We start from the raw sequence: 27574 nt of genomic DNA, 5'->3' as shown, positions 1-27574 counted from the left end.
GTATTATCTTTGATGGACAACACGAATTTGTTAAAGGGAGATCATGTTTGTGATAAATGTGTAATAAATAATGTATTACTTATTACAATCATTTAAGTATACTACTGTGTATCCATCTCCCTCATCCAGTGCAGCTGGATGAGGAAGATGGATACACAGTAGTATACTTAAATTTTGTAAATGCTTTTGATAGATTACCGCATGAGAAGTTGATTGATGAACTAGAGTGGCTATGGTTGGATATTAGACTAGTGCATTGGATTGGAGATTGGTTATCTGATAGATGTCAGCAAGTTGTGTATGGGAGAGCAATATACCAGAAGAGGAAAGTTACTAGTGGTGTGCCTCAAGGGGTCTGTTTTAGGGCCACTGCTGTTTAACCTGTAAGTTAATTATCATTAACATTAGTTGGGATGAACTATGAGGAATAGAGCAGATGCTGTGGCCTTATAAGAAGACTTGAATAGACTGAGTGAATGTACACAGGAGTGCAGATGACAATTCAATGTTGCAAAACATAAGGGTTTAAAATTTGGAAACCCAAGATGGGATTTAGAATTTACTCTTTTATGGGATGATGGATAAGGGATTTAAAATTTAGAGCACACATTGGCAAAACTGCAAGGACAACACAACAAATTCTAGCAATGATGCAGAGGGTATGACTTGTAGAAGGATCTTCTGGTTCCATTATATAAGACCTTGATTAAGTCATATGCACTGCAGAGAGATTTGGTCAACTGGCTTTCAAAAGGATGAAGAGATATGGAAAGGGTCCACAGACGATTGACTGACATAGTTTCTGCTCTCTGGAATGTTGAGTATGAAGAAAGGTTGTGAAGATGAAATTTACAGTCTATTGAATAGGAGGAAATAGGATGATATGATAGAGACATACAAGTTGGTAAGAGGTTGTTATAGGATTAACAGTGAAGTTTTTCATAAAATGGTGGGAGAATAAAAGATCATCCCTGGAAGTGTATAAGGAGGCTGTGAGGAGTAGGCCTTTTGCATGAAGAGTTGTGAATAATCGGAATGTATTGCAGACACTGTGTGTATGACAAAGGGACCTTCCAGGATGAGGCTGACTTCACGGGACCTTGGGATAATAAACAACAACAATAATTATAATAATGTGCAATATATGTCTGTTTTTGTTCTATTTACTTGGTGTGTTTTGAAATTTGATATTTTCAAAATAATTTGGTGCACAATGGTTTGCAGTCTTCAGCATGGCTGGACATCTCTTCTGGTGACTTCACTAACAGACTAACAACTAGGCCATGTAGTTTTGCTTACGTCTCAGCTATCGGCAAGCAGGCTATTGTTGTGCACTTTTACTCAAAATTATACCACTCAAATTTAAACACAAAATAGTTTTAGAATTTCCTTTATAAACAGCCAACATACGCTATTATTGTGTCACTTCCATGGAGTCCAAGGGCTAATAGCGGGATGGCAGACCAGCCAACATAACCTGTGTACACTATTTAATCCTCTATCTACACAAACATTACACATACATACATACACTTTGAGATAACTGATCAAGAATATAATCTATTGGTAACTTTTTTTTTAAATTTAACAGTTTGTAAAATGAAATTGAATAAAAGTAACATAATTCATCTCAAGTATTTTTTAAAACATGCCAATTAAAACAGTGCAGAAAAAAAAATTTCTAGTCTAATACCTTGCTATTCATGATCATCTCTTGTATCACCAGGACAATTAGAGTTTAAGTCATCAATGTCATTATAAGTTGTACCACACCAAACACAATAAAAATGTGTACTTCTCAAATACTGAACTAAAATTTCAAGTTTTTCTCTTGGTTCCAATCCTTCATCTTCCTCCTCCTCCTCTTCTGACTCTTCTTCCTCCTCATCGTCATCTGCAGATGGAAGTTTTGATGGCCAAAACCAGATCTTAGAAGGATTCTCTATTCCATCCTTAGTATCTAACTGCTCGCATACTTTCTGACATCGGTGAAAGTCACTAAGATCTTTTCTCAGACTAAGTCTGTCTCTCATTCTACTTTGAAAACTTTTGGTTAATTCTGCAACTTCACTTTCTTTCCAAGTTTTAAGCTTTGCTTTACGGGCATCTCTCTCTAATTTTTTTTGTTTAACTTCAGCATCTCTTCCAAGTCCTCCTCTATCACTCTTAAGTACTACTTTAATAGGTTCCTTAATTGCTGTTGTAGGAGAACTTGAATTTTGCCTACCAATTGTCATTCCTGGTTTATATCCCATTTTTTGTAAAAGAGAAAATCCTTTATTATCAACTGATATAGCAGAGTTTAATCCTTCATCTCTTCTTTCTTCTTCTAGCTGTTTGTGAGACTTAAAACGGCACTTTTTATTTGACTCTTCCTGTTTTCGTTCCAATTCATACTTACGCTTAAGTGAAGAAGAATATACAAGCCCAGGTCTAACATCATCAGTTTTGTTTAGAAAGGAATCTGACATGTAGTCACCATCATCTTCCATGATACACTGGAAATGCAGGAAAGCAAAGTCTTAGTTTACAAAAAAGCAAGAGCATTCAAAGACCAGATATATCTATCTAATACTTGACAGCAATTTCAAAAAGAAAAAATAAGCTCAGAAACAATCTTATCTTGCAGTGTTCACACAAACTATAAGTGTTATAAACACTTTAGAGGCATCTTAACTGTATTTAAGTTATATACACAGCAGAATCTCATTAATGCACAGATTCCCATTCTCGTCCTTTTATTCTGGTTTTTTACATATAGTCTAATCAAATCAGATGCACGTGACATAGCTGAAAATATTCAGCTATATCATGCTGGAAGTTTCATCCAGGAAAAGTTGAATACTGAAATTTTCGTCCAAGAAATGATCCTTAAATTATTCTAATTAATATATTAATAGTGCTAATGGATATATTTGTTGAGATCCTACCCATCTTGAAAAAAATGGTGGGTAGCTTTTTTTTTCTAAATAACTTGCTTTGAATCATTCCTATAATAATAAAAAAAACATATTCTTACAAAAATCCGTGTGCAAACTTCTCCAAAACCCCATACATTGGTAGAACAGTATCACAAACTGAAGATTATGATGCTCTCCCCCACCTCCTCAAGAATATCTGCAATTCCAGTTTTAAAAATTATAACACAGTACTTCTAGCTGCTATAAACAAAAGTGTATCAAAGTATTAAAAACAGTACTTAGATACTCTGCTTTTTTTAAATTGATCAACAAGTACAAATAAGATTGGTTGTGTTTATTATATTTACACAGTCTTGCCATAAATACTATTACAACTTGCACACCCACGCTGCCCACAGAATTATGCGAGCCCGGTTCCATTATTAGTGCTATGTGCAGCCAACATTCGCACATTTATCAGAAGAGAGAAATTTCTCCAGCTGTACGGATTAACATGAGGTGGGGAGATTATGAGAACTATGTAGCTGTAATAGCACTTCACAAAGTTGGAATAGCCACCTGTGATATTCAACATGCTAAAAACACTGCGGATCAGTGTTTTTAGAAATTTTAGCACCACTTCAGACATGTGAGCAGTATTCTAAGGATTGTGGATTTGTATAAAGTAAAGAGTTGGTTTGGTGTAAAATACCATCTTGAACAAAAGAGGATATCTAGTTTTTTGGATGTTGAGGAAGCTATTGATGCATATGTTTATGTCAAGAAACACTGGAGGTAAATCCAAGCAAACAGATATGGTCTTGCCTGGTGATTTGTGTATTACTGAGGATAGGGCAAGCTGATATTTCCTTTGTGAGAGAAAAGACAAGACTACCTTTTGGTGGTATACTGAAATGGACCAAACTGTCCTTGCCCCCACAGAAGAATGATATGGAAATCAATGTTTAAGGCAATGGTTGTAGATTATCTTGACAAACCATGCAGTGTTTATGGTTTGTCAAGATAAGCTTTGCAGTGTTTATGCACTGAATGGTTGGTCAGATGAGTAGGATGAATGGAGAGTACCATTGTCTGCAAAGCTGTTGATATGATTAGTGGCAAATGAAAATAGGTCATTTATGTACAGGAAAAATAGGTGCTAGGACAGAGCCATGAGGTACTCCTGCATTAGTGGTAAAGCTCGAACAGAGAGAGAACCATCCAATATGATACACAATAAATGATCAGAGAGGAAGCTGGTAACTCAATTACAGAGAGTGACAGGTAGACTAAAGGACGGCAGTCTGTTTAGAGGGCCTTAATACCTGACATGGTCAAAAGCTCTGGAAATGTCAAGAGTGACCTTTCAACAGCACAAGTCCACTGGTGGGTGTTGCAAGCTAAGAGGTCAGCTGTGGACCTTGAATGGCAGAAGAATCTATACAGGTGGTTGCTGATTAATTGCTTGGATGTCTAGTTAGTGAAGAAGTTTGCTATTGATGACTTTCTTCAACATTTTGGTCTGAGGTGATGGCGATTGATTGGTTGGTAGTTTCACAGAAGACTTCTATCTTTCTTTTTTGGGATAGGCTGGATATACGAATGCTTCCACACATTGGGAAAAGTACCAGTAATATATGATTGTAGAGACAATATAGGACAGTGGATAGCTATGGAGCACAATGTATGAGAACGATTAGAGAGAGGGACGTGATTAGGACCAGAAGGCTTTTTTAGTGTCTAAGTTATTTAGTAATTTTCTGATGTCTTTTCTTTTGTCTAAACAAGACAGGAGACATAGTGTCCAATTCTGGAAGGTAGGAGGTAATGTTTCTTGGTCATCTATGCAGGAGTTTGAAGAAAAGCGATGCTAGGAGGTCAGCTTTATCCTTGGATGAAGTAACGGTAGTGCCATCAGAATGAGAGAGAGAGAGAGAGAGGTGGAAGTACAGGTGAGCAAAAGTTGCATCCAATGGCCTCAGCAAGGGACCAGAAGGCATGGCATCCATAAACTAATGTCAGTGGAATCAATATTAGATAGTAATTTTGAGAATGTAGTATAAATGCCAACCTGGTGTGACCAAGTGGTCACACCAAGTTAGCATTTATACTACATTTCCAAAGAACAGATTGCAGATTCAAATCCCACCACGGGCATGGATGCTTGTGAATGTCTTTAGGAAAGAAATAATCATCCAAGCTTACTGGAAGCCTGAAGTGGCTAGCTTGAAGGTTACATATTGTCTCTAGAACAGTTATCAGATAATGTAAAAAAATATAGCCTCCGTAGCTCAGTCAATATAGATGAAGCCCTTTGGTCGGAAAGACTTGGGTTCAATTCTCATCTGTGACATGGGTAATCTTTATCTGGTCTCTTTTGCCTAGTTAGTTGGTCTCATACAGAGGTTTTAGTGAATATGTGGAAGAGATACAGTCTTCACCATATGTCGTTACACCCGTAGTCAACCTCTTGGATAGGAGATGACAAACGAATAGGAAACTTTTCTTACACATAACAAATCAACCTGACAAACAAATGATATAACAAAGAGTTAGCTATCCCACTATTAATTTTCAAACTATATACTATAAACTCCCTTTCTCACTGTGTGTGGAACTGGAATGAAACAAAAAAATTATTTTCTTCAATATCACTGATGAAACTTTGAGCTTGTAATACATCATCTGTATTTTACATTCCTTCTCTATTGTTTCATTAAATGTGCTTTATGTAATAAACTATGTGGCACAAAATTTGTTGAAGAATTAACAGATATGAAGGTTGTTTGAAAAGTTTGGTAAAAAAAAATAAGTTAAACACATTTTTTTTTGGAAAAAATCACCTTTATTTCTCAACATAGTCTCTATTGAGGTCTATGCATTTGCTCCAGCAAGTTTCCAATTTTTTCATCCTATCTAAAAAGTAATCAAAAAAAAAATCAGCTAACGCCTTTTTATTTCCATATATAGGGAGTAGGCAAGGCCGTTTATCCCTATCTAACTTTTGGAGACTGAGTGGGCAGTTCAATCTCCACTGGCAGCCAATCAGAGATAGCTGGCCCAAGGCTATCACTAATTAAGCAGCACGCAGTGAAGAGAGACGGCTCAACATGTGCCACCATCTCGTGGTCCCTAACACAATATATTTAATGTCTGAAATAATGTGTGTTCTACGGTCGATTTTCTTGAGTTTACGGGACAAAAAACCCGCTTGCCCGTGCCAGAGATCGACTAACTCGGGAACCAGTCAAAAAAAGGCTTAGAAAAATTTCCTCTAGTCGACGACTAGATTTGAAACCAAGAGGTCTTCCTTCGTGCTGTCAAGCGCCATGGTGTGCAAATGCCACATCCACTGAGCTACACAGGCTCTTAAAATCTAAAGATCTAAAAAGTAGGATTTATCAAATTGTGCAAAATAGTCAATGACAGTCTTGATGATATCCTCGTTTGAAGAAACTTTTTCCCACCGAGCCAAATTTTTAAGTTTGGGAATAAGAAGAGGTCACATGGGGCCAAGTCAGGAGAATACAGTGGATGTGGAACCAATTCGATCCTAAATTTGTGCAATTTTGATATTGCAACGGCCGATGTGTGGGACAGTGCACGGTCTTGATGAAAGAGCACCAATCTTGGCCGTTTTTTCTTCAGTTCTTCTTTTAAATGGTCCAACAATGATGTATAATAGACTCCTGTTATTGTCCCCATAACACCATATGTCGTTTTTCAAATAGTCTTTTTCAAATAACCTATCATGATAATTCCTTGGAAATTCCAAAAACAGTGGTCATCACCTTCCCAACTGACAAAATGGTCTTCGCTTTTTAGGTGCTATTTCACTTGGCCTTGTTCACTGCTTTGAGTGCTGCTTGAACTCAGGTGTGTAGTGGTGGATCCAAGTTTCGTCTACAGTCACGAATAAATGCAAAAAATCCTGCGAATTGTGATTAAACACCGCCAAACACTGCGTTGAAACATCTTTATGCACACATTTTTAATCGACAGTCAACAATCATGCACACAGCTTTTTCACGTGCAGGATATTATACACCTATTCAGTTGAGATGCCTACAATCTCAGCAATCTCACGCACTTTCACTCAGCAGTCTTCCATAACGATGCCATGGATTTTGTCAATAATTTCCTTCGTAGTGACCTCAGTCGGGCGTCTGGAGCGTGCTTCATCTTCGATGCACTTACGACCACGTTTAAACTCATTTATCCAAAAATAAATAGTCTTTAATGCTGGTGCAGAGTCCCCATGAAGTACATCTAACTTGATCTGCTTTGATCTGCGTGGCCATCCACTTCTTTAAATAAAAGTGTTTTATCACTGCCCAAAACTCGTTTTTCTCCGTTTTTATGAAAAAACGTGAACATGTCATTTTAAATGTTTGCCAAACGAGAACTACACATCACATGTGGCTAAAATTTTGCCAGGGGTCATGAAAAAGATGATACGTGCCGACACTGGTATGAATGAACAAATTTTGTGGCTATTGGAAATTTACCAAACTTTTCAAACAACCCTCATACAATGCTGAGGCATAAAAACTGTTACATGTCACTAGCTCTCACATAATCAAGCATCTGTATGAATTCTCCTGAGCTAATCTATCCAAGCTACTGCTAAATGTTTTTAAGAAATGGCAAGAAAGCCAAATGATCAAAAAATGCTAAGCAAGTTTGTAATGCTCTAAATACTGCTAGTGAAATTTTGCTAGTGGATTTTGAGTTTAATAGCAGGATTAATTCCTATCAGCTGAAATTCTAATATGGTTTTCTGCAAACACTTGATGTTTTAATTTTGATAACCAAAACCAATGGCAAAGCCTGAATTTTAGGAAGGACAAGAATTTAAATAAACATTTTAAAATGAATAATCAAATTTTAAGTTTTATACATAAAAGAAATAAAAAGTAAAATAATAAAAAAGTAAAGAAATAATGCTTTAATTAAGAATTACATTTAAAATAATTCTCCTGCATTGTTGGAAAAATCTAGTGACTAGTGAGAAAGTTGTCAATCCAGTTGCAGAGAAAGGAAGGCATCGGACAGCAGTTTAAGTAGGCCCCTGTGCCAAACCCAATCAAAAGCCTTTGAAATGTAGTGGGCAACCATGTTAGCTTCTCCATTACATAAGATCTGAGTCCAGAGGTGGGTGGTGAAAGCAAGATCAGCTGTAGATCGTGAGTGGCAGAATCCATACTGCTGGTCACTGATTAATTGGTATCCCTCTAGGTTGTTCAAGAGTTAGCTGTTGATGACCTTCTCCATAATTTTAGAGAGAACAGAAGTGAGAGCAATTGGATAGTAGTTTGCTGGTTGACTTTTATCACCGTTCTTTGAGATGGGCTGAATGTGGACCTGTTTTCATGTTGTAGGCTTGCCAGTTGAATAGGATAGACTGAAAAGGCAATACAAGATAGGTGTTGGTTCTGGGGCACAATTTTTTAGCACGATAGATGGGTTACCATCAGGGCCAGTTGCCTTGTTTGTGTTCAGGTTATTAAGGATTCTTCAGATTTCTTTTTGTCGGAAGACTATGGGAGATATGAAAAGAGCCGTTTTTGGTGGTGTGAATGGAAATTTTCCCTTGTCTTCAATGCAGAAATTGGAAGAGAAGAGTGATGCCAGTAAGTTAGCATTGTCTTTAGGTGAGGTAACTACAGTACCATTGGGATGTCAGAGTGGTGGAAACCCGGGTGGGCAAAAGTTGCACCCAATTGCCTTGGCATGGGACCCGAAAGAGCAACTGCCATTTAGGTAGGGGGGGTGAGTTTGCAGCATTTTTTCCCTTTTAAAGTCTGACTTGACAATGATTCTTTCACAACTATTGTGAGTATAGGTTGAGTGGGTAGCTGGAGTTTTGGTCTTGAGCCGTTCGTGGTAAGCAGAATTTTTTCTTTTAAAGCGTTGGTACACATTTTTGAGAACCAAGTTGGCTGAGAGTTTGGAGTGGAATAAGGGATGAAAGTCTTCATTCCTGTGAGGATGATTTCTGTTATTTGGTCCTGAACAGCTGTTTGGATCAGAAGAACTGAAGTTGTAATCAGATCACGGAAAGGAGGTATAGAAGCCATGGGGGTAACATCGTAATGCCAAAGGACATGAGACTATGAACTGGTGGATGAAGGTTGTTCTGTGGCAAAAGAGACTTGAATGAGGTTGTGTCCGAGTTACCAAGAGGAGAACTGACAACCACAGTATACCTTGAAGGCAAGCTTGTTGGCAAATTGGAGGGGATTTTCAGGTATTCTGGTAGGAAGACTGATGATCTGAGGTACATTGTTGTTGATGGCAAACACTTCAGCACCCCTGCCTGCTTGATTAGTGAAACCGGAGAAGGGAAGCCAATATGAGTTATGGGCATCGTGGCTTATTTAACTGCTGATTACTTGAGGAATGGCAGGAGTTCCAGATGCACCCATATCTTATCATAAAGTTACTCTATCATCATATGAGGAACAAACAACAACTTATATGGGGCTCTCTAAAATGACATAAGGACACCTAATTTGATGTTTGCTAGGTCCTATGTACTATGAGATGATTCAGATGAGATAGAACAAGGAACTAATGCATCTCTACAAGACCCTGTTGCTCTGAAGTGTGACTGAGATTTGACTAATTCAACAGTAGTTGGGATGGTTAGGTGAGTGGTGGTTACAGGGAGTGTCATCCTGAATTCCATATTTTCACTAACTTGTGGACCTTCTGCTGCCAAATTCTGAGTATATACAAGTAATTTCTGAGTTATAATATAATCCTCACCTGACTAGGGAATGGAACCCTGAGTTTGTAAATGATTTGGTGCTAATAATCTTTGCTCCACACCACCTCTGTCCAACATTGCAACTAATATTTGCAAACACTTCTAGTGACCTTGGTTCTAATCTTTGATGGTTCTCTATGTTACCATGGCTGGAGTCAATAAAAGTTCTGTAATGTCTTTTTTTCTCCTCCTCATCAGTGGCGACTTTGTCCTACATTGTTGCTGCATGCAACTACTGACAAAAAACAGAGTACTAAAGGTGTTGAACTTCCTGTTGCATAAGATCTGAAGCATTATAATACTGTAATGTTTCCAGATTTTAGAAGTGTAGAAAGCCACTTCACCATGGTATATCTAGTCTGCAGCTGCTTTCAGATACATGTTATATCTTTGAGGATCACACTGGGATGTTTGCAAGGATTTCCAAGAAATAAGCCATAAAAATTTGGCTTGCATGCAGAGAGCATGATTTTGTGAACCTTAAGGTTTAAAGTTCTCATACGCTAATGTAATCTACTAGGGGTTTCACTAGAAAATACACAAAAGCAGTTAACTTAATGAACTGATGATTCTTTAATTTTAAAACAAACTTGTTGGGTTCCCATCTTTTCAAATTAAACACAGTCATTCATTTTTCATGCTTTACAATCAGAGAGAGAACAAACTTCCTTTCTCTTCTTCAAACTATTCTTCAGATATGACATCATAATTTGTTTAAATTTGCAGAACAGTTCACAAAATCATGCCAGGCTTTTCAGCACAAGCTAACCTTAAAAAAAGTGGATTCCATATTGGTGAGTTGCCTTTGGAGGGGAGAATTGCTTTACATTTTCAGCACAACTATATACCAATTGTTCAATTATGGTGTCTACAGTTCTTATATTAGCTCTGATGATGCTAATTTTACACAAGGGAAATATTAGCTTTAGTAAATTTCAAGTTATTAACAAACATGCATATAATTTGTATATAATGCAATAATATTGCATTATTGCTAGAGAATTACAGCAATAACCACAAGGCAAGTATATCCTGGTGATAATGCAGTATTCTCTGGATAGTTTGTTTTGTTTGGAGGAAATAAGATTTTTTTTGAGAAAAAAAATCCTGACACCTCTGAGCAATAATGGCTATCTCATGTTTAAATGAAAAGCCCTTAGAATGCTCCTTGCATCATAGATGGGATGTGAATCAAGTGTCTTTTCCAAAGAACAGTCTTCTGACTGCACTTCTGTTTAGGAGACTGTTGCTGACAGATGTAGAATACCAACAAGTGAATGAAATTATGGAATTTAGGATGGTGCTACCTGTAAATTTATGATGAATGCTAATCCCTTCACTGTTTTGTGACAGCCATAAATTCATTCCAGTTGGAAGTGTTTCCAGAATGGGCAGTTTTTTTTTTTTTTTATCTGTGGAGAGATACGAAAAAAGGGACAGGAATGCAAAAAATCTGAAATAAATTTTTGGCTACTGCCCTTGTGTAACATCCCCTCTCCAGATATCAGATGTATATCACTCAATATGAGACCATAGACTGACTTATTAAGGCCTGAGGTGACTAGAAAAAGTACCTGATTTGGAAAAGTGTTCCTAGATTAACTGACCTTTTGTCAACCCACTATACTTAAGTACTAATACATTTACAACCATTTGTGGGTGGAGTGGGATTATCATACTTTTTTTTTTAAATCTAAAAGTGAATTCAGAGCTGTGATTTTACACAGCATACTCCAGTTTCTTTGAACATTCATTTATTTTGAAATAATTCACTACAATGATCATTTTAATACAACAAAATAAATATTTTAAAAGCCAGTGTAATTCAGAAAGAGACGTTAAACATTATTTTATTAGATTTAAGCTGTAAATGGAATGAATGAAAATACTTGGGAAAGTGGAAGAATGAGATTTGGGTATGAGGTGGGAAAATGTTTTTAATTTTTTAATATTTAATTATTTTTTTAATACAATTACTTTTTTTTCCACATAAACATTTAAAACTATTAATTTATATTATACTTTAAAGAGGTTTATTTGAAATTTATTTGAATTTTTTTTTCAAATAAATTTATTTGAAAAACTAACTTATTTTTTATTTATTTATTCAAATTATTTATTTAAATTATTTACTTATTTATTTGAAAATTTAAAAAATTTCTTTTTGTTTTTTATGGCTGGACAGCCAACTGAAATGTTAGTCAGGCTGGTTGAGTAGATAGCATCTCTATTCTTCAACCTTCCACTGTTACGTGGATGTTAGTGAATTTTTTTTACAAAGTGGATGATTTTCATGTCAGCCCATCACTCTGCTTACTAAAAGCCTAAACAAGCTGGAAACAACTTTTTGTGGATGAGATTATCATAAAAAGAAAAAAAAAAGCATCCTTTCCCCATTGCCTCTGTAAATGACTCAAATATATTAAGTCACCTCCCTTGCCGTCATTTGGCAATGTTATACTTATACTGGTCTTTCATTATGCACTATAATGAAGGATTTACTTATTAGGCTAAGTTACAGCTTAGGGATTCATAGTATAGGCCACTTCCAAATTTAAGTAGATAAAATAAGTGAGAATAAGCAGTTCTCAGAATAAGCGTAACATCATTTGATGAAGATAATATCCTGATAGGAATAAAGATGGAGCAGTATGATGTTTTTCATTAAGGCAGAAAGGGAGGAGTGCTCTAGTAAAAAAGGTGATATTCCAATGTGGAGATGTAAGGGGGGAAAATCATGGAAGTGGTTTGGAGGCAGTATAGTATGAGGAAGAAGTAGATAGAATGAAATGTATTTTGCTTTAATCCTTTAACAAAGCATAAACAAACAAAGTTTACATGTGAACAACATTCCCACTAAGATGTGCATGCACATTGCTCAAAAAGGGGGCATACAGAAGTCTAATAAGTGAGTGCACAACTTTTTCTCTTTCAGAATTTCTAATTTATAGTCAATTTTCGAATAAACTATAAAAATGAATTATAGAATAAATCATAATTGTCACTTATTTCATTTAGTAATTTCTCCAGTATCTAAACTACAATATTACTCTCACCTAATCCAACTTAATACACATTTTGGGAGTGTTGGGAGAGTTATTACACAATTTGGGAGTGTTGGTGGATAGGGAGTTGAAGTTTAGGGAGCACATTGCAAAAGTGGCTAAAACAGCTCATCAAATCACTTGGTTACTGAAAAATATTTTAACGAGCAGAAACAAACAAGTTATTGTTCCTCTATATCGAGCCCTGATAAGACCCCATCTGGACTACTGTGCCCAGATATGGGTGTCAGGGTTTCTTCTTGATTGGGAGGAGGTGGAGAGGATCCAGAGACGAGTGACCAAGATGGTGGCAGGTCTGTGGAATGAACCTTATGAGAACAGATTGAAGATTTGTGGGTTGCAAAAATTGGTTGATAGGCAGAGGGGTGATATGATTGAGACATTCAAATTACTGAAGGGTTTCTATAAGATTAATCCAGAAGATATTTTTGAGAATAGGGCTGGTGGTGGGAGGACTAGGGCCATATATGGAAGCTGGACAAAAATGTGGTTAACAGGGGTAGTAGAGCTAGGTTCTTTACTTGGAGAGTGGTAAATGAGTAGAATAAGCTGCCAGAGTCTGTTGTGGGTGCTATGACCGTGAATGAGTTTAAGGCGAAGTATGATAGATACTGTGTGAAAGACGAATAGTTGTTCTTGACATGATATTAGGGCCTCCCTTGATGAGTCTGTCGACTCCTTGGAGTTGCCCGTAATAATAATAATACACTAATTAGATACTTTTAACATACATCATGTGGGTGAATTGATGCTAATGTCAGCAATTGCAGAGGTATATTTGTTTGAGTATCTACTGTACAGTCTAGACAGCACAGTTACTTGAACGCACAAATGGTGATGGATTTTTGTAGCTATGAATGTAATTTTACAAGTTATAGCTGGAAAAAAGCACAACATTAATATGAGAAATTAGCCATTTTGGAGTGTTAAATCCTCAAAATGTCACTGTCAAAATTAAAGCAGAAAAGACCTGTATATTTGTTGAAATTTGAACTGATAGACAAATGTGACAATTTGATTATAAATGGCACAAACACACACATATATATATATATATTAGGGTTACCAAGTAATTTTATAAACTTGGTTATTTTACTCCTAATTCCAAGTAAGCAAACAGTTAAGTTTGCACCTGAACGTGGTTCAAGTCTAAAGGTGGTGCAACACCAGGGCAACTCATTGTAAAGGTATGTAAAGCTCTGATCACTATTCTTAGTATTTTCCATAATGTAAAGCACATCTCACTAAGAGATGTATACTGCAATACATTATGGGTGGGGTCACTACCCAGACCGGTTTCAACCTTTTTTGAAGTCTCCTCAGTGAGTAGCTAGACCTTAAATACCAAGGTTTTAGTAATACAGAGCCTTATCAACTTTACCTATACAAGTTGCTACAAGGTGTTTTTATTTTGAATAAGAATCTCTGGAGGAGATATAGATGTAAATAAGTTTACATCTATATCTGGTCTGGGTAATGACCCCACCCATAATGCATTCAGTATACATCTCTTAGCGAGATGTACTTTACATTATGGAAAATACTAAGAATAGTGATCAGAGCTTTACCCACCTTTACAATGAATTGCCCTGGTGTTGCACTACCTTTAGACTTGAACAACGTTCAAGCGCAAACTTAACTGTTTGCTTACTTGGGATTAGGAGTAAAATAACCAAGTTTATAAAATTACTTGGTAACCTAATATACATTACCCAATATATATATATATATATATATATATATATATATATATGTGTGTGTGTGTGTGTGTGTGCGCGCGCAATATTTAAGTAGCCGAAGGAGTAAGCATTTAAGTTGTTCTTACAGCAACATTCAGCATGCAACATAAAAGATTTTAACATAACAGAGATGTCACCATTTTAAGAGTATCAAATTAAGAGTTTGATGCTTGTGAGTGAAGGCTACTGCACACACACAAAGTCTAAGAATTGGAACTTGCACACAATGGGAGAGAAAAAATTAGCGAGAACATTGCATGTGACTAGTTTGTATATAGAGACTGTTGACTTCACATTAATTGCCTCAGCATCCCATAATGCAGAGACATGGGAAGGCTCACTACCCAGTTTCGACCATTACTGAGGTCTCTCAGTAGGGTTAGACCCAAGAAGATACTAGGATTAAATCGATGCTTAAGTCATATATTTTCCATATATGAGTAGTAAAATAGTGTGTCATTATATTGGGATATTCTGGATCAGAGATAGTTGTAGAATTTTTTTGCAAGGTTACAAAGTATATTATACTTGACAAGACGCTATGCCGTAATTATATGCTGATGCATCATAAGTATACGATTTCTGCCTTGATTTAACCTTGGTATCTGACAAGATAATGTGCAGATGACATGTGTAGAAGTAAGAATGTTATGATCCCACTGTATAAGGGTATCATATTTGCATGCAGCATTATTACTGTCTTTCTTTCTTTCTCTCTCTCTCTCTCTCTCTCTCTCTCTATATATATATATAAGTATAAATAAAGACAGATATATAGAAGTATTGCGGCAATACTCTCTAAATATTCAGAATTAAACATTTCAACTACATTTCATAAATATATACCTGATTCAACAAACTGCGTTAGGGTGATAATGTTACAAAAATCACTCTTAACGTTACTCAAAAACAGAACAAAAACCGCAATCACAGTTCCACTAACAAAATTTTGTTTCACAAATCGAATAAGTTTTCGCAATTCCTATAGAGGGCGAAGGAAACAAAAAAATTTCTCAGGAATGTTTAGTGTAGTAAAAATTCGATATTAATTACAGTAAATAAAAATAAACACGCACGATTATTATTATTATTATTATTATTATTATTATTATTATTATTATTATTATTATTATTAGAACAGTGTCTCCATGGAGCCAGAAGAGTCATTGCAGGAAACCGTACATTCATACACCAACCATTATTCACACAATACTTATCAGTGGCGCACTCAGGATTTAATCTTGGAGGGGCCCGATCACTCAAGATTTGATTTAATCTTGGGGGGGGGGGTTGAGTAGACGATTTACGAATACACACTACGCATTGCATACGACCTATGACTGAGCATCTGCCGTGATCGCCAATACATGACAAGTAGCATAGAAATAGAGACACAACATAAATATTAAAAAAAAAAAAAAAGAATTTTCATTAGGAAAAGATTTTTAGAGCCTGTGTAGCTCAGTGGATGTGGCGTTTGCACACCACCGCGCTAGGCCGCACGAAGGAAGTCTTGGTTTCGAGTCTAGTCGGCGACTAGAGGAAATTTTTCTAAGCCTTTTTTCGATCGGTTCCCGAGTTAGTCGATCTCTGGCACGGGCAAGCAGGTTTTTCCTCCCGGAAACTCGGGTTTTTCGTCCTGTAAACTCAAGAAAATCGACCGTAGAACCCACATTATTTCAGACATTAAATATATTGTGTTAGGGTTAGAGACCACGAGATGGCGGCACATTTGAGCCGTCTCTCTTCACTGCGTACCGCTTAATTAGTGATAGCCTTGGGCCATCTGTCTCTGATTGGGTACCAGTGGAGATTGAACTGCCCACTCAGTCTCCAAAAAGTTAGATAGGGCTAAATGGCCTCGCCTACTCCCGTATATACGGGAATAAAAAGGCGTTAGCTGATTTTTTTTTTTTTTTTAGCTGAAAGATTTTTGGAAAATTTTCTAGTGTTTATTTCCTTTTTCTTTTGGGGTGGCCAGGGCCCCTTGCTCACCCTCCCTGGGTGCGCCACTGGTACCTATCATACTTCTCCTTAAACTCATTCACAGCCGAAACACTTCTGGCAACGCATTCCTACACACATTCACCACCCTTCAAGCAAAAAAATCTAGCCCTAACAAATTTGTTAACACACTCTTACACAATTTCCAGGGACAATACCTCGTTCTCTCCCATCCTGCACTGTATAGAAAAAAGTCATCAGTATCAATCATATAAAACCCCTTTAATAACTTTATGCTTCTATCATATCTCCTCTGTTAAGCCTATCAGCTAGTTTTTGGAGCCCATGACCCTCATTCTTTCCTCATCATTCCAGACCTGCAACAGTGTACCATTTTTCATCCTATGTTCCCAAACCAGCAGCTGAGAGGACTTCTCGCGCGCCCAACATTTGAAAAAAAAAAAAAAGAGTCAAATTGTTCCTCAAAAATCACAACGTGCAATTCCTTCATTGGCAAGTAACTCCCTTGATATTAACCCTATAAAAAATTTATGGGCCATAGTGAAAAAGAGACTTGGAAAATAAAATTTTGATACGAAGGATAACTTAATACAATCCATTATAAAAGTATGGTTTCCAGATGCAGATATAAGAAAAAATGTGTTCTACATTGTAGAGTCCATGCATAAGCGAATAAATGAACTACTCAGGAACAGAGAAGCACACATAAATATTAGGTAAAGTTGGATTTATTATTTTTTTTTTACTTATTGCTTTAAAAATTAAATTTTTCTTTAAAATTTCGGATTGCTTACTTCGCTATTGTGTGTGTGTGTGTGCGCGTGCGTGCGTGCGTGTGTGTGCGCGCACACACACACACACACTATACCAATAATTGTCCATCCACCCCTGTTATTTGAAGTTATAGAATATTCCAGGTTTCAAAATAGCAAAGAAACCAGTGCACAATAGTTGGAAGCAGTATTTCATCAGAACAGAAGAACACAGGAGGCAAAGCAACATGACGTGAACTCAGTCACTTCGCGGGGGTGTGATCGTGGGCTGTCACATTCGTGGCACGTCGATACATGCCATTGCTGCTCAACTGGAGCATCCAAAATCAACGGTTGGCAATGTAATCAACAAATGGAGAGGTTCTGGCATCACTAACGCACGAAAACACCCAGGGTGGCCACCCAAAATGATTAACAAGGACAAGAGGGTGATAAAACGGATGGCACGCAAAACCCAGCTACGCAAAAACTGGACAATTGATTAGTGGAAAAGGGTACTGTGGAGCGCTGAATCAAGGTTTATTTGTTTTGGAGACAATCCGTGATGATTTCCAGAGCGCCAGTTTATAAGAAAAAAGCCATTTATTGGGTTTCCATGGAAGAGCAACATTATACATAAGCCAAACATTACAACAATGAACAAGGCGTCAGATTTGGCCTGGTGCAAAAAGCGTGAGAACTAGACAATTGACTAACGGAAAAGGGTGCTCGGGAGAGCTGAATCAAGGTTTATTTGTTTCCAGTCTGATGACTAGATGAGCAGGCAGCCTAGTGAAGGATTGTTACCACAGTGTGTTGTACCCGCAGTAAAGTTTCGTGGTGAAGGAATAACGGTGTAGGGTGCATTTAGCTAGTTTGGAGTGGTACAATAGGTCGTTCCCTCAAGGCAGCTCAGTACCTTGATATTCTGAATAATCAGGTGCTGCCTACATTGTGGAATGTTTATGGAAATGACCCGTGTTGCTATCAAAACGACAATGCCCCTTGCCACAAAACTGCAACTGTTATCGAACTGAATGAAGCTATTGGTGATAAACGACTAACCTGGCCTGCACAGAGTCCTGACCTCAACCCCCATAGAACACATGATGGAATTGAAGCGGCCATTAAGGTCCGGAGCAGCATGTCCTCGATCTGTCGAGAACTCAGTGCTGCTTTGATTCAGGAATGAAGACAAATTACACCTGATGTCTGCCGCACATTGGTGAAGAGCCTCCCTCTAACGGTGCAAGAGGTGATCAAAGCAAAAGGTGGCGATACGCTATATTAGGGTTCGCCTGCTGATATCAATTGTAAATTGCTAGTGTCCTGACATTTGTTGGCAGATGGTGTACTGCTCAAAACAATTAGGAGATATTTTAGTTTCCGTCGGTAATTATCAATTTCTGCAAATATAATTATTAGGTACTTTATACATGAATAAATATTTCTTACTTATGGATAGGATGTAATTGACGAGATATTGTTTAAATAATCGATATTTATTTCAAATTGAACAAATTATATATTTTAGCGGAAAATAATTTTAATAAGAATAACAGCAAGAATATCCCTAGTATGTATCATCTAATTGCATGCCTCTGGATTTTGTCTAGGCTTTTAAGGAAGTTTTATGTACACCACCCCAAACATGGACAGATTTCCTATTTTTATTTAGTGAAGAGTTAGTTGGGTGTAAAATAGGCTCTTGAACGAAATAGAATGCAAAGTTTCTTGGCTACTGAGAACGCTATTGTTGTGTTTATGCCAGGAAGAACTAGAGTCCAAGTAAACATTAGTCCAAGCAAAGAGATCTGATCTTGCTTGGCGATTTTTGTATTACTGAGGATAAGTGTAGGTGTACTGGGATCTCTTTTGCGCGAGAAAAGGCTATACTGTATTTTGGCAGCATTGAACATAATACGATTGTCTTCACCCCATTAGAGGATAGTATGTAGATCAATATTTAAGGCACTAGTTATTAATGATCTTGTAGCCTTCGATTTCAGAATACTACACGGTTCGCCAAATGAGTAGAAGTAGTGGATAGTACTATCCTCTGCAAAGCTATGAATGGGATTAGTGGTTATTGTGAGTAGGTCATTTAGGTACAGGAGAGAGTAGGTGTAGGACAGAGCATTGAGGCCCTGTAGTATTCGTGGTGAAGCTCGAAATGAGGGGCCATCTCCTATAATTTGCAGAAAATGACCAGAGAGATTTAGAATCAGTTTAGTTTAGTTGGTGTAGTGTGTGGGTTTAGGACACTTATGTATATTACTGGAATAAAAGATGAAAGTGGATTTACTGTGATTATTTTTATATCAAGAAAATAATATACAAGAATAAATAAACATATAATAATAATTTATTATAATTATTATTATAATCGAAAGGGCTCTTCTTGTGTAGCCTTGTGAAAATAGTCTTGGCATGGATAACACTAAGCCACCTCATGAAAGACTATTATAAGTTCGATTCTAGTCACCGAGCTCAGGAACTTTTTGTAAGATTTTCTTCGAACTGTTCCCGAGGACATTGGTCTCTGGCAAGGGTGAGTAGCGCTTTTCTCACAGAAACTGGTTTTCTGAAGCGCCTTTCATGAAAACTATCTTTTGGAACTCATAGTACTATCAATTTTAGGTTTAGGAGCACAAGATAGTGGTATATATTTACTAGGGTTATTTTATCACGAAAATAAACTAGAAGAACATTCGTTAGAAGAACTGGAAAAGTAAGAACATAAATTAAAAACCAAATATATAAAAAGGAACTGTTCGATCATCACTAACATATCCAACAGAAAAAGTTAGAAAAATGAACAAAACTATCGAGTGATAAAACTGTGAAGAAAAGTCATTTTAATGGTATCAAGAAGACACAAATCAGAAAAAATTGTTAAAGAGGCCTAATAAATGATATGACCACAACGGAACAAAAAAAAAATAGTAAAACCTGGTAGAAAAATTCAGCATAGCAGATAAAAAATATTTTAAAAAATAATAAAAAATAAAAAAAACTAGATGCAAATGCAATAATTTGTCCGAAGTAATGATGGACGATCTTGGTAAAATCAGAATACAAACAACTACATGGGCTATTGAATAAGTAATAAGACTAATTTTACTATGGCGAAACCACTCATCACAATATTAATTTCTGTGGAATAAAGAAATATTGTTGTATGTATTAACAAAAGAGGTTGATAGATGGCGTATACGGGCTGATGTGCCAGAGTGTCACGTGGATAAACGCAAGTGCTCATCGGCGCGCCGACGAGGTGCGACCAGTCTTCAAAATGGAAGCGTCCTTGGAACAGCGTTATGTGATTAAATTTTATGTGCGTTTGCAAAAATCGGCATCGGACACTTTTAACATGATACGCGAAGCTTTCCACGATGAAGCAATGTCGAGGACAAGTGTTTTTCGCTGGCATAAAACTTTTAAGGAAGGAAGGCAAAATGTGGAAGATCTTGAACGTGAGGGAAGACTTTCAACGTCCATCACAGAGACAATGATCAACACAGCAGCGATTATCATCAAGCACGTCAAAAGGAAGCGTCCATTGCCGAAAAATGGCTTCTTATTGCACCACGATAATGCAAGGCCACATATTGCTAGTTGTGTAGTGGACGTTTTGTAGAAGAACAAACAGATATCCTACCACACCCTCCATACAGTCCTGATCTCGCAACGTGCGATTTATGGCTGTTTCCTCAGCTTAAGAAACCACTAAGAGGCCGCCATTTCGAAAGCAGCAAAGCATGTGTAAAAGCTGCGGAGGCGGTTTTGAAAGAACTCTCAATAACCGTACCCTCACATGTGTTTAAGAAGTGGACGCAACGTTGGGACAAATGCATCGCGTCTCAGTAGTTACTTCGAAAAAGACCATGTAAATGATGACGATTAAAGGTAATCTGTTTTCTGTATAAATATAGTCTTATTACTTATTGAACAGCCTATGTAATATCGAAAAGATCAAGAAAAAAAAATTAAAAAAATAATAATATATATATATATATATATATATTATTATTATTTTTTATTTTTTTATTCAGAATCACCAATGATAATGGCAAAGTTTTAATCGTGCCTAGAGGATAATAATCTCTATTATTATCCCTCTATTATCCACATCAGTGTTTTTTGAGTAAAATAGTGAAGGTGTTTATGGTACATTTGTGTGCGATAAAAGTATTTATGGAGTGTAATAGAAACGTAATTTTTAATTGTTAACACAATATAAAGTTTATTTTTAAATGTCAGCTTGTATTTTTTTGCAAATTTATTTATTAATTTATTTTTCAGCTATGCGATTCAGATTTGCAAATTTAACTCAGATAAAAAGTTTTTAATTACGGTTTTTAATTTATATACTGGCAATAATATCTTGCAATTAAAAGGGGAAACAGTTTATAAGTTGAAGATGAAAATTAACATATTAACATGCTGTTTTTATTTGAAGCTTGCTTTTACTTTTAATTATTTGTGATGATATACATTTAATTTATTATAAAAATGAAATCTGGAATTGGCTGAAAACAGCGCATAGATTCTGTAATCATGTAAATTTTACTACTCATGTACCCTGAGAACATGAGGACTAAACACACAGAGTTCATACATACAATTGAATGTTATTAGGACTTGGAAAATCTTATCTAGTGCGTCATTTTAATGCAAAGTTAGTCCAGTGATGGTCCAATGTAGCATCTGTAAGTGGCATGTCAGTTCAAAACGTTCAAGGTTATTTTTTTTTCAAAATGACCAATGATTATTTTTGGTTTATTCCTTTTTTTCTGGATTGAAAAACCCTACTTTTTAGTAAAACTCTGTCACTTTCGCATGAGACCGACTAGCTCATCTTCTGTTGCAAATGATATATAAAAGTTCTTTTCCTTCAAGCAACCGGATTCAAATCCAGTTGCTTAATTTTCCTGCACCAAATGCTGAAGAAATAATACTTTTAAGTATTTGGCAAAAATTGTCAATCATAGTATGTAAGGAATTTTCTGAGGGAATCGTAATTTCATCCCAGAGAACTGAAGCATGTACTACATCTTATCTAGTAACCAAAGTTCCACTAACTTATATGGCAATTACTAAAAGTTGATGAAATTAATCAACCTTCTTAGCTCTGTCGGTTTCAATAAAGGGTTCAAATTCCGCCTACGATGTGAAGATCATTTTCAGATCTTTTCAATTGAAGCAATCATTCATTTTGTAGCAATAATTATCTTTTGCAATAGTCAATGTGCTGTGCAGGCTAAGGCTATCAGCCCGAACGCACAGTTCGGGCTGATAGCATTGCAGCCCAAGATACGTTGCTACTACACGAGCACAAACAACACAAATTATCGTCGTTGTTGTTATCTTAAGTAAATATTGTGCGATTATTATATAATATAATAGTATATATTTTAGTTTTTATTAATGATATAATTTTTTCAACCCATATTGATTTTTTTTTTTTTTTTTTTTTTTTTACTTTTATCGCTAAAGCCCCAACACTACAAATTCCTACGAGCCGCCACTGGTATTTAAGCATTGGAAATGCCTCTCTCTATCCTAAAATTAGTCTTAAAAATTGATTAGGGTATATCGTCAGCCTGTTGAGTACCTAGAATTTATTCATGAAATTGGAACCTTTAATTACTGAAACAAAGATCAAAGAAAACTAAACTCGAAATTCACATAAGCAACCGATCATAGTTTTGAAACATTTTAACTTTTGAAACGGATTTGACTTACAGACTTAAATGCTTTATTAAACGTATAGTATATTTGACAAGCGCGATATGTTGCACAATGATGCAATTAAGATATTTTTGAACACTTATGGAATCTTAATTAAGAATATTAACGAAAAAATTGAGATTTTCCATAAATAGTAAAGTGTTTTAAACACTGTCGCTACGTTTGATTCTAAGTCTATTTTAATCACTTAATATTGTGCTTAATATCAAACATCTTATTAGCAAAATATTTATCCGTTTAGGGGGAAAAAAGCAAAATTAAATAAATCATTAGAAGAAAAAACTATCATTGTACATTACCCATTATATTAATTTTAAATGTTAATTTTAAATTTTAAATGAAAGTTCGGATTTATTTAAAGAAATCGTTATATTTAAAACATTTTTGAGTCAACAGGAACTAGGTTCGATTCTTGTCCGTGACGTGAAGAACTTGTCTCTTTCGACTAAAGATGAGTTAGCCGGACTCATACGGAGGAGGAGGAGTGTTTTCTCCCAGAAACTCAGGTGTTTTGTCCTGTTGAATATCTAGGGTTTATTCATGAAATTGGAACCTTTAATTACTGAAACAAAGATCAAAGAAAACTAAACTCGAAATTCAAATATGAATTCCAACTTCTACAAAAAAAAAGTACCTATCTCTCCGAATGTCAAGCTCTGCGACAAGTCGGTTGGGATCGCGAGCGTGAAGTCCCATGATGTAAAAAGATCGACACAAATAGGTGGGATAAGGCACAAGAGGACCCATAAAAGATATATATACAGGGTGTTCGGGATGAATTTGACATATTTATAATTAATTATATTTTTCCGTAAGTTACATGTATTAACACACACTTCTCTTCATTTAAAAGTTTGGACCCTTCTTCATTCATATACAAGATGTCAGAAAGGATGGATAGCTGGAACCCACCTGAATCATGGAAGAGAATAACTTGTATCATGATGATTCGTGCCCGCCATCAAAATAAGGATATTACGACTGCTGCCCAATGCTCCCTGAATACAGTAAAAACAATCAGGCATGAACTAGAGACTTGCAATGGTGACTACGAGGATGTAGCAAGAAGAAAGATCCCTAGCAGACGATCTGATTGCGTTCGTACAGCAGAATTCCTCGCAAATCTGCAGGAACAGGTGTTGAAGAACCCTGGCATTGGAATTCGGGCTTTGTTCGTGGAGTTGCTAACTGTAGTCAAGCCCTGGATAACAAGGGTAGCCAATGGTAGGCCGTATGTATGGCAGCAGGATTCGGCAACTTGCCACACCTCTGGGAAAAGTCAAAAATGGTTGTCTGAAAATTTCTACGACTTCACCAGTCCAAATGTTTGGCCTCCAAACTCCCCATACCTTAACCCCATGGATTATTTTGTATGGGGCGCAGTTGAAAAAGACACCAATCGCACTTCCAGTAATACAAAAGCCCAGTTAATGGATAAAATTAAAACAGTTTTTGCGGCCCTTCCCAGGGAGACTGTAGCATCAGCTTGTTCGAGGTTCCGAAGCAGAATTGAAGCTGTGATCGATGCTAATGGTGGTTATTTTGAGTAAATCTTGTTGATAGTATTGTAATTAACTCTGCTTGTAATGTTTTTTTTGTCAATTCATTAAATTTAATAGATACAAAGAAGATTTTCTTTTTCCTTACGAAACTGTCAAATTTATCCCGAACACCCTGTATATATATATATATATATATATATATATATATATATATATATATATATATATATATATATATCACTTGCGTAGGAATGCGCAAGTTAAATATCACACTAGGATGTACTAAAAAAAGTACAGTACAATGAAAAAAGCTTGCCTTTAAATATTTCGATTCTTGCGAATGCATTGAGAGAAGAAGTGCGAGGAAAGTCAGAGAAACATGGCGAAAGAGCGAATCACGTGGTGAGTATAAGTTTTAGTGTTATATTTGAACGGAGCGAAAAGCGAGTGACTACTGTATTCTAAGCTCTATCTGAAAAAGGTTCATTTTATTTCATTCACATCCATTTTTCTGTACTGAACCTCAAATATTTGCTTCGTTGAAAGTATAATTCAGTTTATCTAATTGCAGACTCTTCAGCACTTTTCACCTCAAAGGTGACATTTGTATATATGTTCACTCAGAAATACTGTCAAAGAGTTTCCAACTTAGAATTCGTCTTTGTCAGCTGAATTTATCAAATTCATTTGTTGTTGTTTCTGTCTCTTCCTAATGCAATTATCCATTCTTAGCTTTTTGATTTCTTTCTTTAAATATTCATTGGTTATTGTGGCTAGGGATTTTGTTGGTGGTAATAAAGTTTAGAGGTGATATTGCAGGTCATCACTAAAATAACTCATACGATTACCTGGTTATTAAGGTACATACCAAGAAGCAGAAAAGAAGACTACAGGCACATATCTGCTCATCTGAATTCCTTGGAGATGTATATGGGATGGATAAGGGGAATATGATAAAGATATACAGGTTATGTTACTTAAATCTTGTTGTAGGATTTTCGTAGGTGAAATTTTTAAGTACATGATTAGTATGGCGAGAAATAGTGGGTCAGACCTGGAAATTAAGAAAGACTTAAGTTAGCAAGTCCGTGAGGACCAGATTTTTTGCTTTGACAGAGTGGTAAATTTGCAGAATAGGTCACTAGAGTCATTTGTGAATATTGATTCAGTGAATAGTTTCAAATAAATGTTAATAATAACTATTATTATTATTACTACTACCAGGGATAGTAGTAGTAATAGAAACACAGCTCCATCTACCATCCATCACCACCACTAGCATATATTGTCTGTAAATTGTGGGTATTCTCATGTCCGACTTGCTTGTATGCAGATGAGAACCTTGAGTTTCTTGGAGAAAACTTTCTGCTACCTCCGTATGGTATCCTCTTAATCGCTTTCAATTGAAAAAGCATATATAAAGATTCCCCTTACTGGGACGCAATGTGTTAACAACAACAACAATAATTACTATCATCTGCTAGATAGGGTTAAAAGGCATAGCTTACTCCATATGAGGGAATAAAAGGCGTTAGCTGATTTATTTATTTCGAAGGAGAGAAATATAAATTACTTGGCAAGCAATACCAGGAAATATATAACACTATCCTCTTGGAATGTGTTTTAATGCCTTGAAAAGAGATACAGAGTTCCAAATGGTCAAAAAGAGGAGGAAAATCTCCACCAATGTGGAAGAACACAACACAACAGGGATAGAAGCACTCAATGGTCCAAAAGAAAAGATACCAGCAGTCATATTAAGGGATAAGGAAAAATGGATCCCTGTCTCGTCAGCCCTCAGAGAACAAAACATCTCATTCTCACTGGCCAAAAACTCAGATGAGGGAGTTAAAATACAACCCACTACTCTCTCGGATTACAGACAGATGACCAGATTTATGGACAATGCTAACGTCCCATATCACACCTTCGCTTTACCCAGCGAAAAGAACCTGAAGGTAGTTTCTTTCGTGAGTACTGAAGATCAGTGCTCACATCTTCACTTCTGAAGATGTGAGCACTGATCTCTCCAGACAGGGCCTGTCCCCAGTAAAAGTGACCAGAATGCCACATCTGATAAAAGACCGATGCCTTTGGTGCTGGTGGAAATAAGCAACACACGAAAGCTGATATATGAACTGACCATAGTATGCGGTCAGTTCATAGATCAGATCAAGATTTCAACTGAGCCTATTAGGAAAAGAGCATCTGCAGGTCAGTGTCATAGATGCCAAAGGTTTGGACATGCCCAAAAATTATTTAAGGAAACCTTCAGGTGCTTGAAGTGCAGCGAGGGACACCAGACCATCGCATGCGCCAAACCATGCACAACTCCAGCATGCTGTGCCAACTGCAGAAGACCTCACCCAGCCAACTACAAGGGATGCCTTTCCAATCCAAAAAATCGAGGATCAACAAAAGTCAATCTTGCTCCTCCACGTAACAACGTTTTAAGCAACCAAACAAATCGTCCTCCAGTCCGAAACACTTTGCCTTCTACCTCCCAGGAAGGAACAACCATGATCAAAACATATGCTGAGGCTGCAAGAACTAAGCCTCCTACATCTCTCGAGCTAGAAAGCTCCAACATAACACCCGTTTTAACAGCCCTCACTTGCCACTATGCTGCAGGAATTCAGCCAGACATGCCCCTCAACAACTTCTAGAAAGAGATTCCTGCAGGGCACTCAAAACATTATAGCAGCCATCTGTCATGAGTAATAAATTCAAACCAAAAGCTCTTAAGATAATCACATGGAATGCAAATGGATTGATGAACAAGATTTTGGAACTTCAAGAATTTTCAACTCGTCTCACTGCTGATATCATCTTGATTGGTGAAACACACCTAAGACCAGCTGATAACCCAAAAATCCGTGGATACACTACGTACAGAAACGACAGAATTGGCACAAGAGGTGGAGGCACAGCCATATTTATTAAGAGTTATTTGAATCATAATACAATAGACAAGCCCAAAACAGTAAACCTGGAGGTGACCGGTGTGGAGGTACAAACCTTCAATGCTGGGAGTCTTACGATCTATGCTGCTTATAACCCTCCAAGCATTCCTCTACTGACAACAGATCTGGACTCCATACTTGGTCCAAATGACTCCATAATAA

At 36.6% G+C, this 27574-nt stretch overlaps 2 protein-coding genes across 3 annotated transcripts in view; both read right to left on the bottom strand.

Annotated features, from left to right (window-relative positions):
• Polr2L (DNA-directed RNA polymerases I, II, and III subunit Rpb10) overlaps positions 1-15463 on the bottom strand; it is a 47612-nt gene extending 32149 nt beyond the window's left edge. Inside the window, exon 1 of one of the 2 annotated variants that reach the window (XM_090414455.1) lies at positions 15323-15463. The gene's annotated coding sequence lies outside the window, so the exon portion shown is untranslated. The remainder of the gene's footprint in view (positions 1-15322) is intronic. The other variant, XM_090414454.1, reaches the window with a different exon arrangement.
• On the bottom strand, positions 1698-15466 carry LOC150092826 (G patch domain-containing protein 11). Its single transcript, XM_090414453.1, has 2 exons — positions 15323-15466; positions 1698-2498 (listed from the first exon to the last, which is right to left on the bottom strand). The coding sequence occupies exon 2, from the start codon at positions 2490-2492 to the stop codon at positions 1698-1700; it is 795 nt and encodes a 264-aa protein (XP_090270579.1). The 5' UTR covers positions 2493-2498; positions 15323-15466.
• Positions 15467-27574: the final 12108 nt, after the last annotated feature.

The sequence above is a fragment of the Typopeltis vanoorti genome, chromosome 25, assembly GCF_054136105.1.
Source record: "Typopeltis vanoorti isolate ZY-2024b chromosome 25, IOZ_Tvanoo_1.0, whole genome shotgun sequence".
Classification (NCBI taxonomy): domain Eukaryota; kingdom Metazoa; phylum Arthropoda; class Arachnida; order Uropygi; family Thelyphonidae; genus Typopeltis; species Typopeltis vanoorti.
The sequence above is the reverse complement of the archived record's forward strand: the minus strand, read 5'-3'. Positions and strand labels throughout refer to the sequence as shown.

What these genes read in the sequence shown, in the direction of transcription:
- LOC150092826 (XM_090414453.1), bottom strand. Translation starts at nt 2,492, where the DNA reads ATGGAAGATGATGGTGACTACATGTCAGATTCCTTTCTAAACAAAACT.